At 35.7% G+C, this 17,192-nt stretch overlaps 1 protein-coding gene and 1 long non-coding RNA gene across 2 annotated transcripts in view; both read left to right on the top strand.

The window, feature by feature from the left end:
* Window positions 1-16,406, top strand: part of LOC140169512 (gamma-aminobutyric acid type B receptor subunit 1-like) — a 42,655-nt gene extending 26,249 nt beyond the window's left edge. The window contains exons 5-7 of the mRNA XM_072192773.1: window positions 5,349-5,414; window positions 15,123-15,311; window positions 16,137-16,406. Coding sequence (XP_072048874.1) covers window positions 5,349-5,414; window positions 15,123-15,311; window positions 16,137-16,406 — 525 coding nt within the window. The remainder of the gene's footprint in view (window positions 1-5,348; window positions 5,415-15,122; window positions 15,312-16,136) is intronic.
* Window positions 16,407-16,956: 550 nt separating this feature from the next.
* LOC140169083 (uncharacterized) overlaps window positions 16,957-17,192 on the top strand; it is a 2,281-nt gene continuing 2,045 nt past the window's right edge. The window contains exon 1 of the long non-coding RNA XR_011861346.1: window positions 16,957-17,026. This is a non-coding gene — a long non-coding RNA (uncharacterized lncRNA). The remainder of the gene's footprint in view (window positions 17,027-17,192) is intronic.

Below are 17,192 nucleotides of genomic sequence, written 5' to 3'. Positions count from 1 at the left end.
TCAAGATTATCATTACACCATAGATTATCAACAAAAATTATCTATGATTACACAGACTTCATTCCATTACACTGAATATAAATCAATAGAATTTACTGCAACTGTCAATCAATTGCTACAAATGAGGTGTCAAAATGTGCAAAAATAAATTCTGCTTCCAACGCATTTTACAGATTTGTAATACAACAGCCCGTTTTGGAGTAATGGCCATTATTTAAGGGGGGTTAGTTCCTTTTTTGAGATGTTTATATACGGTATACTAGTAGTACATTTCTTGCGATTCACAATACCATGCGCCGCCAGCGGTTGCTCTTGCCAGTCTAATTTTTGACCTCAACGGTCGTCATCGCTGTTCTAGCTACTAATGGATTTTCACGCGAGAGTGATAAACATAATGTTGAAAACGGTTCTACGAGGATTCTGCGTGATTTGTAGACATAAAATGTAAATTGCTGTTTCAGTGTGCATGCGCGTGTAACCAATGGCGTAGCCAGGTTTTCGGAAAAACTTGTAAACGTACCGACGGAAATATTTTTCCGACGAAAGTTGCAAATTGTTGACCCATCATTGCAATATATATACAAATAAGGCATAAAAGCAGCACCACAAAAAACTATACTGTCGCAAATATCATATATTATAATATCATATATTGTTTATTATATGAACCAAACAATAGTGAATAATTTATACCATTGTATAATAATTTGAAATTCGTCTGCTTTTCTTGAAAATTAAGACTTTTACGATGAAAGTTCATTTTGAACACTGTCAATGGGTTCAATACAGCAATCAATGACAGAATGAGCTCTACCTAAAGTACCAAGTACTCGGTATGTAGTGATATTTGGCATTTCAATGGTTCAGCAGACATTATTTATGACACTTTTTAGTGGATAAAATTGAGGTGTGCTTTTGAAATTATGTTGCATTTCCAGAACGGAAGGATTTTGAAAATTCATGTGGTATATTTCGTTCTGTTTCGTTGTGGTAAGAAAATAAAAAAATTAAAAATAAATTTTCTGACGGAACAGTCTTTTCAGATACTCTATGTAGCACGTATATTATTATATATATTGCTGTATATTATTCATCCTGCAGTTCAAATATAAATTTATAATTAAATCAAAAACTAATAGTACAATTATTACAACAACCCTATGCGTTGCGTCCGGAAGCACAAACATCGATATTACGATTGATATCAAATTATACTACAAGAAAAACGTTAACAATTTCTGATAAAAGAATTAAAAATATCGTGAAAATTAATCAAATCAGTTAAATTTTACCAAATGATAAAAAAACGAAACGAATTCATTTTGAAAGCAAATAAAGCGTACTCTCTATGCAAACAGAAATGTCGCAAATCATTATTAATGTTCATTATCGTAAAATGAAAATACGAAACACATTCAAACATTGGACATTGCAACGTTAATGAAAGACCATTATTCTCTCTGCTCATGCTGCTTGGCAATACTTTACCACCGAGTCTCACGAGGAATCAAATATTGACAGATTTACAGTAAACCAAATCAAGGACCAGAGTATTTATTAGATTAGTGTTAATAAAGAACACCTTAGCAATTGCTTCAAAATTATCATAGTATTCAGACTTTTGGAAATGCAACATACGTTCTTAAGGGTACACGACGTATTAATGGTCGAAGCAATAAAAAAAAACTTTGGAAACTTGCTTGATTTATTGTTGTTAATGAGTTATGTACGTTTTACTAAAGTGTTGTTGTTTCAGTCCTCTTTACAACATAAGTCAAGAACTACAGGACCTACAAAAGTATATCTGTGATATGAGACTTCTTCTACACACTCGCTATGAAATGATCAATGCAATTTTTGACAAACTCACTACCATTCACAAGATGCTGTGAACTACCAAATCGCAACAGTTTATAATAAACACAGCCAAATTAAAAAGTCTCCAGTAGCTCCATCCCCATTTACTCAGAGTCTGATGAGTTTATGGCAAAATCATTTTTATAAAAATTTTCTATACACTTTCCTTCGAAGGTTGATACCAAATTTGATATCAAAAGTTTAATCATCGTGAGCAGAGGAACCTTTCTTTTGAAATTCGTGCAATTTTAAAAATGACATAGGGAATTGTATCACGTAGCGGAACTAGCGTGAGTGCCAAGAATTACGTCGCCTGAATAGGCCGGCAGGTTAAAGGTTTACCCATGCATGCCAAAATGCAAATCAAATACCCCGCTCTTTCAATTGTGCGCAGGCAAGTGTACAATGATTTGCTTCAGGCCACATAATAAGCTGATACAATGCATTGACTTAAACCGTGGTCAATTCGTAATTTGTCATTTTTGAAATTGCACGAATTTCCAAACAACGGCTCCTATGCTCACAATGATTAAACTTTTGATATCAAATTTGGTATCAATCTTCGAAGGAAAGTGTATAGAAAATTATTATACTAATTATCTTGCCATAAAGTCATCAGACTCTGATTAAATGGGGGCGGAACTACTGGAGACTTTATGATTTGGCTGTGTTTAGTTGCTAACCTTAAAAGTCACAAAAGCATTACCATAATTACGTTTTCAATAACATACGTATAGGAGTAAGAAGTACTTACAGTGAGTATAACACAGGCTTCCTATATAATAGGTGCTTAATCGATGTTGAAAATCCTTAATTTGATTATTAACATCGTGCTTGTTATTTTTTGAAAGAGTGATGCACTTACAGCCTTACAGGTATCATTATCTATACAGGAGCTTCATTATATGCATGGGTGTGAAGGTCTTTACACTATATAGTAGAAACTTATAATGAGAATTCTTTCAAAGCGATGAGAATTGGATAAAAGCATGAGAATCGAAAAATTTCTTTATCTGGTAATTTAGGCTTAGAGTCTTTAAGATATTGCTTTTGTTTAAAGGTTACGGATACTTTTTATGGACAAGTTTTCCTTTAAGATCAATGACTAAAATGTAATATCAAGTTGACCGTCTCTATCAGTCTTTGATATGCAACTAGCATTTACAATATATAAAGTTATATCATTTTTGAATTGGATAGTGTTATTACTGACAGGTGCAAGATGAAATCAAGATTTTATATTTTTAGTCTAACAATTGGTAATAAAGCATAAGTATACGTGCTCCTACGTATGATGTCCTTTATGAGTTTGTTTGTACGTACTGACGTCATGAATTTCCCACAATTCATTGTAAATTTATAAAGAAATACATACGATTTTAGAATCATCCGGACAGTTTATCTTAACAGGTGCGAGGCTTACATTCTCAGACAATGAAGCTGGAGTGCTAAGGAACAAATTCTATGTGTAGATTTATATCATGTGTCTGAATAAAGATATGGCGGTATTTGTATTGACCCCATTCTTTCAACGATAAATATTTCAAATTTGACGTATGATTTTAGAATTTTGACACATACATGTTTTTTAGTACTCCAGCTTCATTGTCAGAAAATGTAAGCCTCGCACCTGTTAAGATAAACTGTCCGGACGATGATTCTAAAATGCTATGTATTTCTTCATAATGTTGTAATGAATTGTGGGAAAATCATGGCGTCAGTACGTACAAATGCGTATACATAATAGTACGCCTTTGCCTGCACTGATAAAGACTATAATCAAAATTACGAATTATTGTACAGATTGCATCCATCCCCCTCCCTTCACAGGAAAAAAAGAAAGAAGAAGTACTAGAAGGAATACAACATATTGCATTCACAAACTAGCAGTGCCTCCGTAAACACAGCCCATACCACAACCAACAAGACAAATTCTTCTCTGTGTTCCATTGATCATATTATTTTTAGCTGCTAACAGATTTTGTTATCAGTGCCAATAATATATTCTTTCTCTGGAGTGTTTGGATTATGTATCTGAAATAGCATCAACAATGGTTAGGTAGTTCCTAGTAAAAACGAACTTGACTAAAAAAAGAGCGTGGAAGGGTTTTTGAACCTTTTTTGATGTTAGGTATGCTAACGTTAACGTTGATATAAAAGGTTTGTTTTTGATGGATCAACAAATAGTTTTTCATTATTAAAGTAACAGCAGTCTTTTATTACAGTACAATTTTTACTCCAGAACGTCTTTGATTCTTTAAATAGCTATTTTTTATGATAATGTGAATCCTCCGGAACTCTGTACTGTACGCAAAAAAGACGGTTTGGTCCATTTGACGTACAATTGGTATCATTCTATAAACCTAGTCGTGGTCTTATATTTTGTATAACACATATTGGTATGACACAATTTATTAACTCCTTTAGCGCCACCATAACAGCTTACTTAAGAAAAGAAGCGAAAACTTATTTTGCAAAAGAGGCATCATTGGGATTGGAACCCGTGACCTCAGTATTATGAATCGGTTTACTAGACCAGCGAATAATGGGATGTCAGTGAGGCGATTTGAATCGTCACTACATTCTGCAGAATAGATCGTCAATCAATATTAATATTATTATTCACCGTCAAGTATCCTATACGCCGTAGAAGTGACGTCATAATATGATTAACTACCATAACAATAGATGAATACAATTTTTTAATAGACCGCCCTGCACTAAAAGAAGATTGCACTAATCAGCTGTGTATGTCAGCAAACACAGATTGAATACAATACCGCTCTTTTCAAAGATACTTATCTTACAGGTGCGAGTGATCAGCCTTTCTTTGACTTTCTATGGTTCAATGCATCGGTACCGCGTGAACGTTGTAGCGCAGGACGGTATAGTCAAAATTGTATTCATCTATTGCTATGGTAGTTAATCCGATTAACTACGTCACTTCTACGGCGTATAGACGAATCCAATTTCACGCATTCATACACCTCAATAGCAGCCATAGCCGCGACGGGGACCCAGCTGTCTCACCTAAAATGTGAAATGATGCGACCTTGAAGGGTATTTTAAACTGCATTCTATCACCTGTGTTACACGTTGACAAAAGAATGATGACAGTTTACAACACAAAAGAATCTAACATCGAATTTTAAGCGGGTTTAATCCACCCAATTGGGCTCACAACACCTGTTTGGTGCATGCGGGGACCCGATAATGGCCGACCAAATCCTGACCATGACTTGGCTCGTTGGATTCGTCTATACTGCTGCCCGCAATTGTATGACACAATACTAACAAATGTGAGCGACTACAATGTCAATTATAGTGCTTTTTATTGCAAGTCTTGTATGCATACGTAGTTTAAACAAATAAACGAAAAACGAATAAATATGAGATCCTTATCGTACAATATTGACAAGTATCGTTAAATATAATATTAAGAATATAAAATTATACTAATCATATCAATAAATAATTCTTATTTTATACAGCGAAAGGACGGTCGTGTCATCGTTGCTAGTGCTTACGAAGAAGGCATTAAAATGATATTTTGTGAGGTGAGTTTATTAAGGGCTGGGGTATGAACGTTTGGACAGTATTTATTGTGGGACATTAGAGCACATCAGACATATCGAATTGCATTCTGAATACGAAGAATGTCATTCTGATATCAAATAATTTTGATTTTTGAAATTCGCAATGTAATACACATTTTATGACAAATTATTAAAAATTGATATTTTTGATATTTAACAGTACTTGAAGTAAACTTTATAAATCTAATGATATATTCTTAAAAGTGTATGTAGGTGGGATGAAAAGCCGACGATCAATTGAAAATTTTGACCTTTGGTGTTGAAGATATGGATTTTTTCCCAAAACACCAAAAAAATTAGGTCTTTTGGGAAAAAAATCCATATCTTGAATATGAAAGGTCACAATTTTCAATTGATCGTCGGCTTTTCCTCCCAGCTACATACACTTTAAGAATATATCATTAGATTTATAAAATTTACTTCGAGGACTGTTATATATCAAAATGTGAAAAATATCAAATTTTTATAATTTGTCATAAAATTTGTATTATATCGTGATTTTCAAAAATGAAAATTATTTGATATCAGAAAGACATGCTTCGTATTCAGAATGCAATTCGATACATCTGAGGTGCTCTCATGTCCCATAAAAAAATACTGTCGAAACGCCATAAACGCTCATTCCAGTTCCTTAAGGGGTACTACACACCTGTAGTAAATTTGTGACTATTTTTGCATTTTCTCAAAAATAATAACACACTGGTAATAAAAGTTATGTATATTATTGGGGCAAGGAATCCAATTACTACACTGAAATTTCAGTGACTCAAGACAAGCGGTTCAGTATATATGATAGGAAACGAGGTACATCCTAGTGGTACCTTATTTCTTATCATAAAAACCAAACCGCTTGTCTTGGGTCACTGAAATTCCAGTGTAGTAATTGGATTCCTTGCCCCAATAATATACATAACTTTTATTACCACTGTGTTATTAGTTTTTGAGAAAAATGCAAAAATAGACACAAATTTATCGAGGGGTGTAGTACCCACTTAAACAGAACTAAATTGTGTCCTATAGATAATCGTTATGAATTCGGCAGAGTGACGAATCGAGAATTTTGAGCAAATTGAGTTCTTGTATGCTTATGATTATGTTTCAGGTTATCTTTTATTTCCACGAAAAAATAATGGTAAATCTTACTCACCGACGTAGTTATTGAAATTTTGATTTGGACGAATCGCGCGTAAGTGCGATAAATGAATTCGGCAGAGAGACGAATCGTATACTTAGCTGTACAAATCATGTTGATCTATAGTATTGTATAGCGGGAAACCTCGAATTTTCTATATTACATGTCCTATACTAATATATTTGATACCAACGTATAGCTGTAGGTATCTTCTATCCAGTGATACCAAAATAAGTACAAACATTTCCCACATGATATTGCTGTTGTTATGTGAGTGCGCGCCCGTGAAATTGGAAAATCCCGGAAAATCATACTCCAAATATAGTCCATTATTGTTATTTTTGCTTTCAAATCTTCAAGTTTTTGCTAAATATTACAGGGATGACTATATATTTATAACGTATATAGTAAGTTAAGTATACATAGCCTTCGGTCAAGCAGTAATTTCTACACAAAAGCCCCAAATCAAGAATGCGTGCTATGGTTTACACGTATTTGAATGCGTATTCGACCTCTCTCTGCGCAGTGGTAGAGACATTTTGGATACAGCATAAAGCCGAATAGCTGTTAAAACCATTTTGAGGGATATATCGATTATTTCTATTATATATTATAATATATTACACTTCTATAATATACATTTCAAATGAGTGCTCACGAATGTTCTAAATTTTTAGAAGGACCAATGGAATGGTACCAAGATTTTCAAACGCCGTTTACTCAGAACAGCAATTTTGCGTATTCGACACTCTGCCGTGTTCATAACGATATATAACAACCCAAAATATCTACTGAGTCCTATGAAACAAAGTTTTGTTAGGCAAGGAACATGCAGGGAGGAGTTAGGAATGTCGATCACGTTTATCACATGTTCTTATAAACATCAATGTTATTCATACCCACTTCCGGTTTCGTTACAGCAGCGGCGGTGGAACGATCTTCAAAGTGTGTGTGTGTGTGTGGGGGGGGGGGTCAGTCAGGGTGACGTATAAAATCTAAATAATGGCCACGAAGCGGCCATCTAGTTGCGCTTACGCACCGCAGGGGGTGTCTGAGGGGATGTGCCCCATCAGAAGTGAGAAACTTAAAAGGCCCAAAATTAAGGCCCAATTGAAACCATTTGGTGGACTATTTTGGTAATATTATTGTGTACAATTTGAGTTTGAAAAAGCCGAAAATTGGTGAAATGAAGCCATTCGTGGACAAGTTCTCACTATTATTAACTGTATAAATTGTTACTGCAAACATTAAGTGTCGGGTGTCCAAAGCAGAAAAAAAAGGGCGAAAGCGGGGGGTGTCTGGGGGGGGGGGGATGTGGCTCCCTCAGAAGTGAGAAACTTTTGCAAACAGAAAGGCCAATTGAAGCCATTTGGTCGACCATTCTGGCACTATTATTGTGTATAATTTTAGTTTGAAAATGAAGGCCCAATTGAAGCCATTCGTGGACAAGTTTTCACTATTATTGTACAAATTATTGCTTTTAGTGTTGGGTGTCCAAAGCAGAAGCGAAAAGGGGAATTTCTTTATCCATACTACTTGTGTAATAACACATGGGAGTTGGACAATTTTGTAAAATGAAGGTCCAATTGAAGCCATTTGGTGCATCGTTTTTACACTTTCTTTAAGCATGTTAAGGGTCTAGAACAGAGATTTGATTATTTATGTTCACCCAGATATATTTTTCGGAACTAGAGATAGATACCGTTGGTGGCGTCTGGCCAGATGAAGGGGGCTATACCCGGCTACCTGTACATGTATAGACCCGTGACGTCACGCGGACGTCACGGGTCTATTAGATCTGTCGATTAAATGCACTTTGTTTGGCCCAGATCTATGCTGTTTCGTATATTTATCAGCGTTTCCAACCCTTTTGAAACCATTCTAAGGCATTCCATGCGCTACAATGTCAAAATTGTGCCTACATTATAGATATCTCGGGCATCTCAGAGCATTACCTGGTTTTTCCATATGAAACATACTGCAGTTACTGTCTGTTTTCCTGTACACAATGCACAGTGCTCTCACCATTGATGCGTGACCTCTACAAATAGTGTATGTTAGAAGTATAGGCCATTGCCTATTTAACGTCACTGTGTGAAAAATAACCGGCCAATATTTAAAGTACTCTTCTGAAATTCTAGAAAATATAGTTTTGTAACATGTCCTAAATTTTTAGCTAATTTAGGTGTTTGGAAATATTCGCACTTTGGTGTTTTAGGAAGGATATGTAAACGACAGATAACATCAAAAAATATGAAGAAATTATTTCCAAACCGTGTTACGGCCTACAACCATTATGTTTCTCATTTTCAAGAATGCTGGTTAACAATATGCACACTATTGTCTCATTTCGTAAACAAAGGCCCGCCCAGTATTGTTACCTTGCGTTTGCTTTATAATCGGTTACCCAACTGAAACTATAATACCAGCTCATTGCATGCAATACCGCACAGGTAAAACAGAAACACGTGTAGTGTGGATTTAACCAGAGAAGATCTGATGTAACATAGTTGAGCTGTTTTCAATGAGTGTTATCTTAGTTTAATAGCTTTTAATGGGGTTAAAGTCCTGCAAAGGTCGTGGTGAATTCTACTGTAGACATGACTGCATCATGAGTAATTAAGATGTTCCATCAAAGCTTTCGTCGTGTGCTGCCACCTAGCGGTGGTTCCGGGAACGTTGCGTCTAGGCAGGTACATCCTAGGAAAAAACTATACTGCAATTAATTTCCTACCAGAATCAAACTTGGCACATATGTTACCTGTGATAATACAAACAAAAATAAGCCCAGGGGCCACCCCGATTTTCCCTTAAATCCAAGATGGCGCCCAAAATCACCAAGTGTACAAGAAATCATTATAAAACTTTTTTTGGCATCTTTATGTGAAGCAAATGCCTCAATTTTCGCCTAAAATGTATCCAGATATAAACAAAATACACAAATTTATTAACTTTAGTCAATGTTTTATCACTTGACATTGAAATATTCAAAATGGTTGCCATTTGAACTATACAGGTTAAAATCATTATTTTATGTGATGGAAATGGCACCACTTGCAACCTTAAATGTATAAGCAAAATAAACAAACTGATTATTTTCAGCCAATATCTCATCACTTGACTTTGAAATATTCAAAATGGCTGCCATTTGCACTGTACAGGTTAAAAAAACCACGTTTTGACATCTTTATATGGTGCAAATGGCACCGTTTTCGCCATAAATGTATAGGAAAAATATACAAACTAATACATTTCTGTCAATGTCTCATCACTTGACCTTTAAATATTCAAAATGGCTGCCATTTGCACTGTAGATTTTAAATTCAGTAAAAACATGTTTTGACATCTTTATGTGATGCAAATGGCACCATGTTCACCTAAAATGTACAAGCAAAATATACAATCTGAATAATGGCAGTCAATGTCTCACCACTTGACCTTTAAATATTCAAAATGGCTGCCATTTGTACTGTACATGTTAAAATTAAGTAAAAAACACGTTTTGACATCTTTATGTGACGCAAATGGCACCATGTTCACCTGAAATGTACAAGCAAAATACACAATCTGAATACAGTCAATGTCTCACCACTTGACCTTTAAATATTCAAAATGGCTGCCATTTGTACTGTACATGTTAAAAATCACTGTGTAGACAGGGTTATAGGCCTCAATAGAATATCTTTGTGTTTTTAAGGTAAATTGTTCCAACTCTACAACGTTTTGAGATTTATTGGAAAACTCTTAATAAAAAATGTATTATTGTTAAGTATTTATATATAGATTTGTCTCTTCTCAAGTTCGCTACCATATATAACGCTGATAAGCAAATAGAAATGATGGCAATGACCAGACACCGATTAATGCTCTGCGTGCTAGCCATGCGCTTCAATGAAAAAAGTTCAAGTTTTGAAATATTTTCACAAAATATCAAGAGCTATCAAGAACTACTGAATCAATACTAGGCTTGTTTGTACTCATTTTAATGCATTTTTCATGCTGATTCCAAATACGGTCATGAAAATTTACATTTCTGAAATTTTTGACTTTTTAAATTTTTTTTGAAACTTGTCGTGTGCCACCCGCTTGAAGATAGTTAATTAAACAAGTATTTGCAGGACAATAATATCACCAAATTAACAGACAGAGTGATTCAGCAACAAAGTGAGTGATTTGTGCATTATTAGCAAGGTAATGCATCAAGTCTTCAAATGAAGTTGTCTAAAGGTCCGTTCATACTACCACCGCATTTGCGATACGTTGCTTTGCGATGCAGATATATCGATTAGTTTTTACCGCAACTCGTCGCATTTAAAATGTATTTATTAACTTTATTGCGATATCGCAATGCAGCAATACGATGCAGTGCGACAACGCACCGCATCGCAAAGCAACGCATCGCAAATGCGGTGGTAGTATGAACGGACTTTAAGGCGAGTTGCAGTCTAGATTTTAAAGGCGTGTTGTCAATCACGCGCTAGCATGATGCTAGTCAAGTGGTCGAAGCACTCTTCAGTCGAATGTAATATTCGAATCACTCTTTGAGATCATTATACCAATATGAAACACCTACGCACTGTTGACACACTCTCTTTCGTTTTATGGGATTGATGCCAATTTATTGCGATAAATCGAATACATTGAAAATGCTGAAAACCCTAGAACTATACTGAGCCATATTTTGTAACATGGACTACGAAGGGGTGGGGCAACCCCCCTAATTTTAATTATAAACGTCATATACCGTTATATGTGGTACCAATGTATAGCTATGGGTCTCCTCTATCCAGTGATACCAAATAAGTACAAACATTCCCCACATAATGTCGCTATTACGTCATAATGTGAGCGCCAATGTAAATTTGGGAAATTCTGGCTATATACAAAAGTAAAGGCAAAATTGATTGATAGGCTAAAAATTCCACGAACATGGAATTTTCACCAAGTTTTCACCTTAATATAAAATGAAATGACTATTTCAACCTAACTAACAAGTAAAAAGTCAGCAGCTTTTGGATTTTTTTTACAAGAGCGTAATGAAAATTATGGATTTTACTGTACAAGAAACCAATGGTAGGCTTCACCACTAAAATGAGCGCAAAGATGGATCTACGATTAGCTTAGGTAGTTTGGGCGTAACACACGCGTTTTTTTATGACGGATAAAAAAGCTTAGGGTGTCCCCTTCTTAGTTCTATGGTTAATGTAAATTGGGGTGATTCGAAGCGAGCGATATTTAGTATATATGGCGAGTGGAAGATCGCTCACTAGAAATTGAGTTTGGGCGAGCGGTGGCGAGCGAGATCAGAGCGAGATCGCTCGCCTCAAAGGGCAAGGCCTGTTGCTGGGCATGCATACAATTGGATACCAAAGTATAGAAACAGAAAACCTGGTAGAACTCTTACATACTTGGATGTATTCGAACTGGACACTGGATTGGATGATATGGATTTAGGAATGGTCATGCAAGACAGAAGGATATGGCGTGCTGTTGTAATTCGATCGAGGACACTACTGTTTAAGCAAACTTTGTTCGTCGCTTTGCACAAACATAACAACAGATTTCACATGGACTAAACCTTGTTCGGTTTGCACAAACAATGACAAACAACAACATATTTCTCATGCAGTAAACCTTGATCGCTTTCCATAAACAATGACAAACATAACATATGGACTAAACCTTGTTCGGTTTGCACAAACAATGACAAACATAACAACAGATTTCTCATGCAGTAAACCTTGTTCGGTTTGCACAAACAATGACAAATACAACAACAGATTTCTCATGCAGTAAGCCTTGATCGCTTTCCACAAACAATGACAAACATAACATATGGACTAAACCTTGTTCGGTTTGCACAAACAATGACAAACATAACAACAGATTTCTCATGCAGTAAACCTTGTTCGTTTTGCGCAAACAATGACAAACACAACAACAGATTTCTCATGCAGTAAACCTTGATCGGTTTGCACAAAGAATAATATGCACAACAACATATTTCATATGGACTAAACCTTGTTCGCTTTTCACAAACAATGACAAACATAACAACAGATTTCTCATGCAGTAAACCTCGTTCGGTTTGCACAAACAATGACAAACACAACATATTTCTCATGCAGTAATCCTTGATCGGTTTGCACAAACAATGATATGCATAACAACACATTTCATATGGACTAAACCTTGTTCACTTTTCACAAACAATGACAAACATAACAACAGATCATGATGCAGTCATGTCTACAGTAGAATTCATCTCGACCTTTGCAGGACTTAACCCCATTAAAAGCTATTAAACCAAGACAACACTCATTGAAACAGCTCAACTGATTAAATCGGATCTTCTCAGGCTGTGCACATGTGACTGTTTTCATGTGCGATATCGCAATAAAGATTGTATTATAGCTTCAGTTGAGTAACCGATTATAAAGGAAACGAAAGGAAACAATGGTATGTGTACTTTTGTTCACGAAATGAGACAATGGCGTGCTTTTTGTAAACCAGCATTCTTGAAAATGAGCAACATAATGATTGTTGACTTAACACGGTTTGGAAATAATTTCTTCATATTTTTGGTGTTATCTGTCGTTTACATATCCTTCCTAAAACACAAAAGTACGACCCTCTCCAAACACCTAAATTAGCTAAAAATTTAGGACATGTTACAAAACTATATTGTCTAGAATTTTAGAAGAGTACTTTTAATATTGGCCGGTTATTTTTCACACAGCGACGTTAACTATAGGCAATGTACTATTACCTATAACATTAACTAAAACACCAAAGTACGAATATTTCCAAACATCTAAATTAGCTAAAATTTAGGACATGTTAAAAACTATATTTTCTAGAACTTTAGAAGAGTACTTTTAATATTGGCCGGTTATTTTCCACACAGCGACGTTAACTAGTCATATCCCCATACTTTTAACGTAGGGCTATTTGTAGAGGTCACGCGCCAATGGGAAAGAGCACTGTGTATTGTGTATAGGAAAACGGACAGTAACTGCGGTATGTTTCACATGGACTAAACCTTGCATACTGCAGTTACTGTCCGTTTTCCTATACACAATACACAGTGCTCTCACCATTGAGCTGTGACCTGTACAAATCGTGCCATGTTAAAGTATAGGCATTTGCCTAGTTAACGTCAATGTGTGAAAAATAACCGGCCAATATTAAAAGTACTCTCAAAACTTCTAGCAAATATATTTCTCTAACATGACCTAAAATTACAGCTAGGTTAGATGTTCAGAAATATTCGTACTTTGGTAAAATAGTGAGTGAGGGCAAGGCATAGCTAGCCAACTCCCGTGTTAATTGAATGGAAATTTGACCGAAAATTTTGGTAAACGGACCGCTCACTTCTGAAGAATGCCACACAAAAACGGTACAAGCTACATTTAAAGTACTCTCTGTTCGATCATTATGATGAGTTTCTTATATAGTATGCCGAAATTGGGTACTGTAGGTGATTGACAAAGGGTCGTACTTCGCTGATGAGTAAGTGACAGTGAACATGAAAATCAGCGCCCATAACCCAAGTTAGTGGAGTGGAGGCCGTCGCGGGACTGATTATTGATTATTGAAGTGCCTTATTAATAGATACGCACGATTTAGGGAAAGAAAAAAAACCGGGACACATTTGGAGATTTTCATCACGAAACAAAGTAATAGATAAGAAATCGTTTGTTTTAGAGCGTGATGAAAATAAAACAACACGATTTTCATCACAAAACAAAGTAATAGGCCTACAAAAGAAATACATTTTTCGAGAGTGATTAAATAAAACATCACGATTTTCATACCGGAACGAAGTAATACATAAGACATCGTTTGTTTGATTGCAATCAACCGCGACAGTTCGTCTCACACACATAACAATGCACTGCGATCAAATAGGTTGATGACAACATTTGATTGAATGGACTGCACTGCGGTTCAAATCCTTTGTTTGGAGCCAATCAATAATTTCACGTACAGCCTCTATGCAAATTAGAGTTTACACACGCTGCAGCTGGGGTAATAGACCGAAGCTGGTTGCCGTTAGTGATCGAATGCATGAGCTTATTTGCTTTACTGAATCGATTTACTGGATTAATTTCCTGTTAACTGGGTTTAATGCCACAAAGGTCGAATCGGGCTTGCCATGGACCATAAGTGCATCATGGTTCGCTTTTCACAAACAATGACAAACATAACAACAGATTTCTCATGCACTAAACCTCGTTCAGTTTGCACAAACAATGACAAACACAACAGATTTCATATGGACTAAACCTTGTTCTATTTACACAAACAACGATAAACACAATTACAACAGATTTCTCATGCTGTAAACCTGATTGGTTTGCACAAACAATGACATGCATAACAACAGATTTCATATGGACTAAGCCCATGGACTAAGCCTTGTTCGTTGTATAAATAAGAGCATATTTCATATGACCCTTGTTCGTCGTTTTGTCCAAAAATATAACAACGCCGTGTTTTGCTTAGACATGTCATATTTTGTGTTTTATTTGAAGGCATACAAGCTGGGCATGTATGGACCACGTTATGTGTGGATGATTGAGAGTTGGAATAGCGACCATTGGTGGCGGAATACCAATGGTATAAACTGCACAGAAGATGAAATGGTCGCAGTAACAGAATATTATGTGGGCACTGTGTTTCTTGATGTTAGGCCTGACGATACTGTGACAATATCCGGCTTGGTAAGTCATATTTCTATATTAAAGCCCAATCGGCATTGTAACTTCCGGTTTTTGAGAGCAGTTTTGGGACACTTTGACCTCTGACATATCGGGGAAATTGTTGTAATTATTATTAAATTATTTATGTTATCATTAAAAATATTTAAATAATTAATTTATAAAATAAAAATTTTTCTTGGTTTGTTTTCATTCTTGTAAAACATTTTAAATTATATTTCGTACGCACAAAAACCAATTTTTCAGAATTTTTCCAATAGGTCAGAGGGCAAAGTGTGCCAAAACTGCAAAAACTGTCCCACAATGCATTGCAAACTTCCAACGCCGATTTGGTTTATTGGCCAGTATGATACATGGCATATCGTCGCTGGGAAGGAACAAACGCATTTGAAGCATTTGACCTTTGAAACAGGGGCGTACCGGGGCCAACTATCCAAGGGGGATGGGTGAGGGGCAAAATTGCAAATCGTCCACTGGCCAGTGGATGATTTTAGATTAAAGCACGCAAACATTTACAATTTTAGTGCTAACATTGGCCAAAATTAGGAAAATTGTGGCCTTAAACCGGGCAGCAAGATATGCACATCACAACTTTAACTAACTTGTATCCCAGTATTCCGAGCCAGGGGGCTGGATGATCAGCTCAGTACGCTTCCGCATTTAAAATAGTCCTATGTTAGTGTGCCCAGTATTCCACACTCGCAATATTGAACATAGATTCTGTAAGTGGTATATGAATGAATATTTCGGATAAATTTATCGTTCATCATAATAATATTATTTGTCATAAATTAATTAGCCGAGTAAAATTTTCCATTTTCTTATTAGACGTCCAATGAATACAGGAATGTGTTTGCCGAATTCACCAATCACAAGCCCATTGAGGCGGAGGATTTTGCACCGTTTGGATACGATGCATTGTGGGCCGTAGCACTTGCTTTACATCAAGTCGACATGGACGTAAAACAAAATAGTTCTTTACCAAATATAACCGAGTTTGATTATGAAAATAAATTGGGACTTCGTCAAAGAATATTTGATAAGCTTTCAACATTGCAATTCGAAGGAATAACCGTGAGTAAACATTACAAAATATAAAGTGATATAATGTGGCGGTAGAAATATACAAAAGAACATTGATACATTTGCATGACCATATTTGGAATGAGCATGAAAAATTCATTAAAATGAGTATAAACATGCATAGTATTGGTTTAGTTGTTCCATATTTATACCGAAATAGTAGAACCCTCAAATTTTGATATGGCGGAGTAAAACTTTGTGCAAATATTCTTCACGAAAATACAATTTTGTTCGAGGTCATTTCAAGGTCACGGCTGGACTTTGTGGTCTTTTTAGACCGCCGCATATCTAATCTTTGCATCATGAAAGTTGAAATTGAAAGATTGGTCTTACTGAAGGCCACGCATTAACTAAATCATACAGCTAGTGAAATATTATGTAAAATAATACTTGTCAGAATTATTAACGATTGCCAAAAGGAGACGACCTATGACACAAATTATAAATTATTATATAAAGAATATATTACAATTCTTGTTGTACAAATACAAACATTACTTGCCAATTACGAGCTGATCAAACTATACTTTTTTGTTGTTGTTGTTGTTGTGTTTTTACATCACAGGGCCCAGTTTCTTTTGACTCAAGAGGCAATCGTCTGGGAATAGCCAAGTTTGAACAGTTGATTCCAAGTGGTAAATCCATTGTCAACAACAACAACAACAACAACAACAACAACAACAACAACAACAACAACAACAACAACAACAACACATAATAATAATAGGCCTAAGGGGGCTATCATTTTCTTTGGAAGGCGTGTCCCAAATATGCGGGGGGGGGAAGGTGTCATAAATTTTT

The sequence above is a fragment of the Amphiura filiformis genome, chromosome 14 (assembly GCF_039555335.1).
Source record: "Amphiura filiformis chromosome 14, Afil_fr2py, whole genome shotgun sequence".
Lineage (NCBI taxonomy): Eukaryota > Metazoa > Echinodermata > Ophiuroidea > Amphilepidida > Amphiuridae > Amphiura > Amphiura filiformis.
This window is presented reverse-complemented; position numbering and strand designations above follow the sequence as displayed.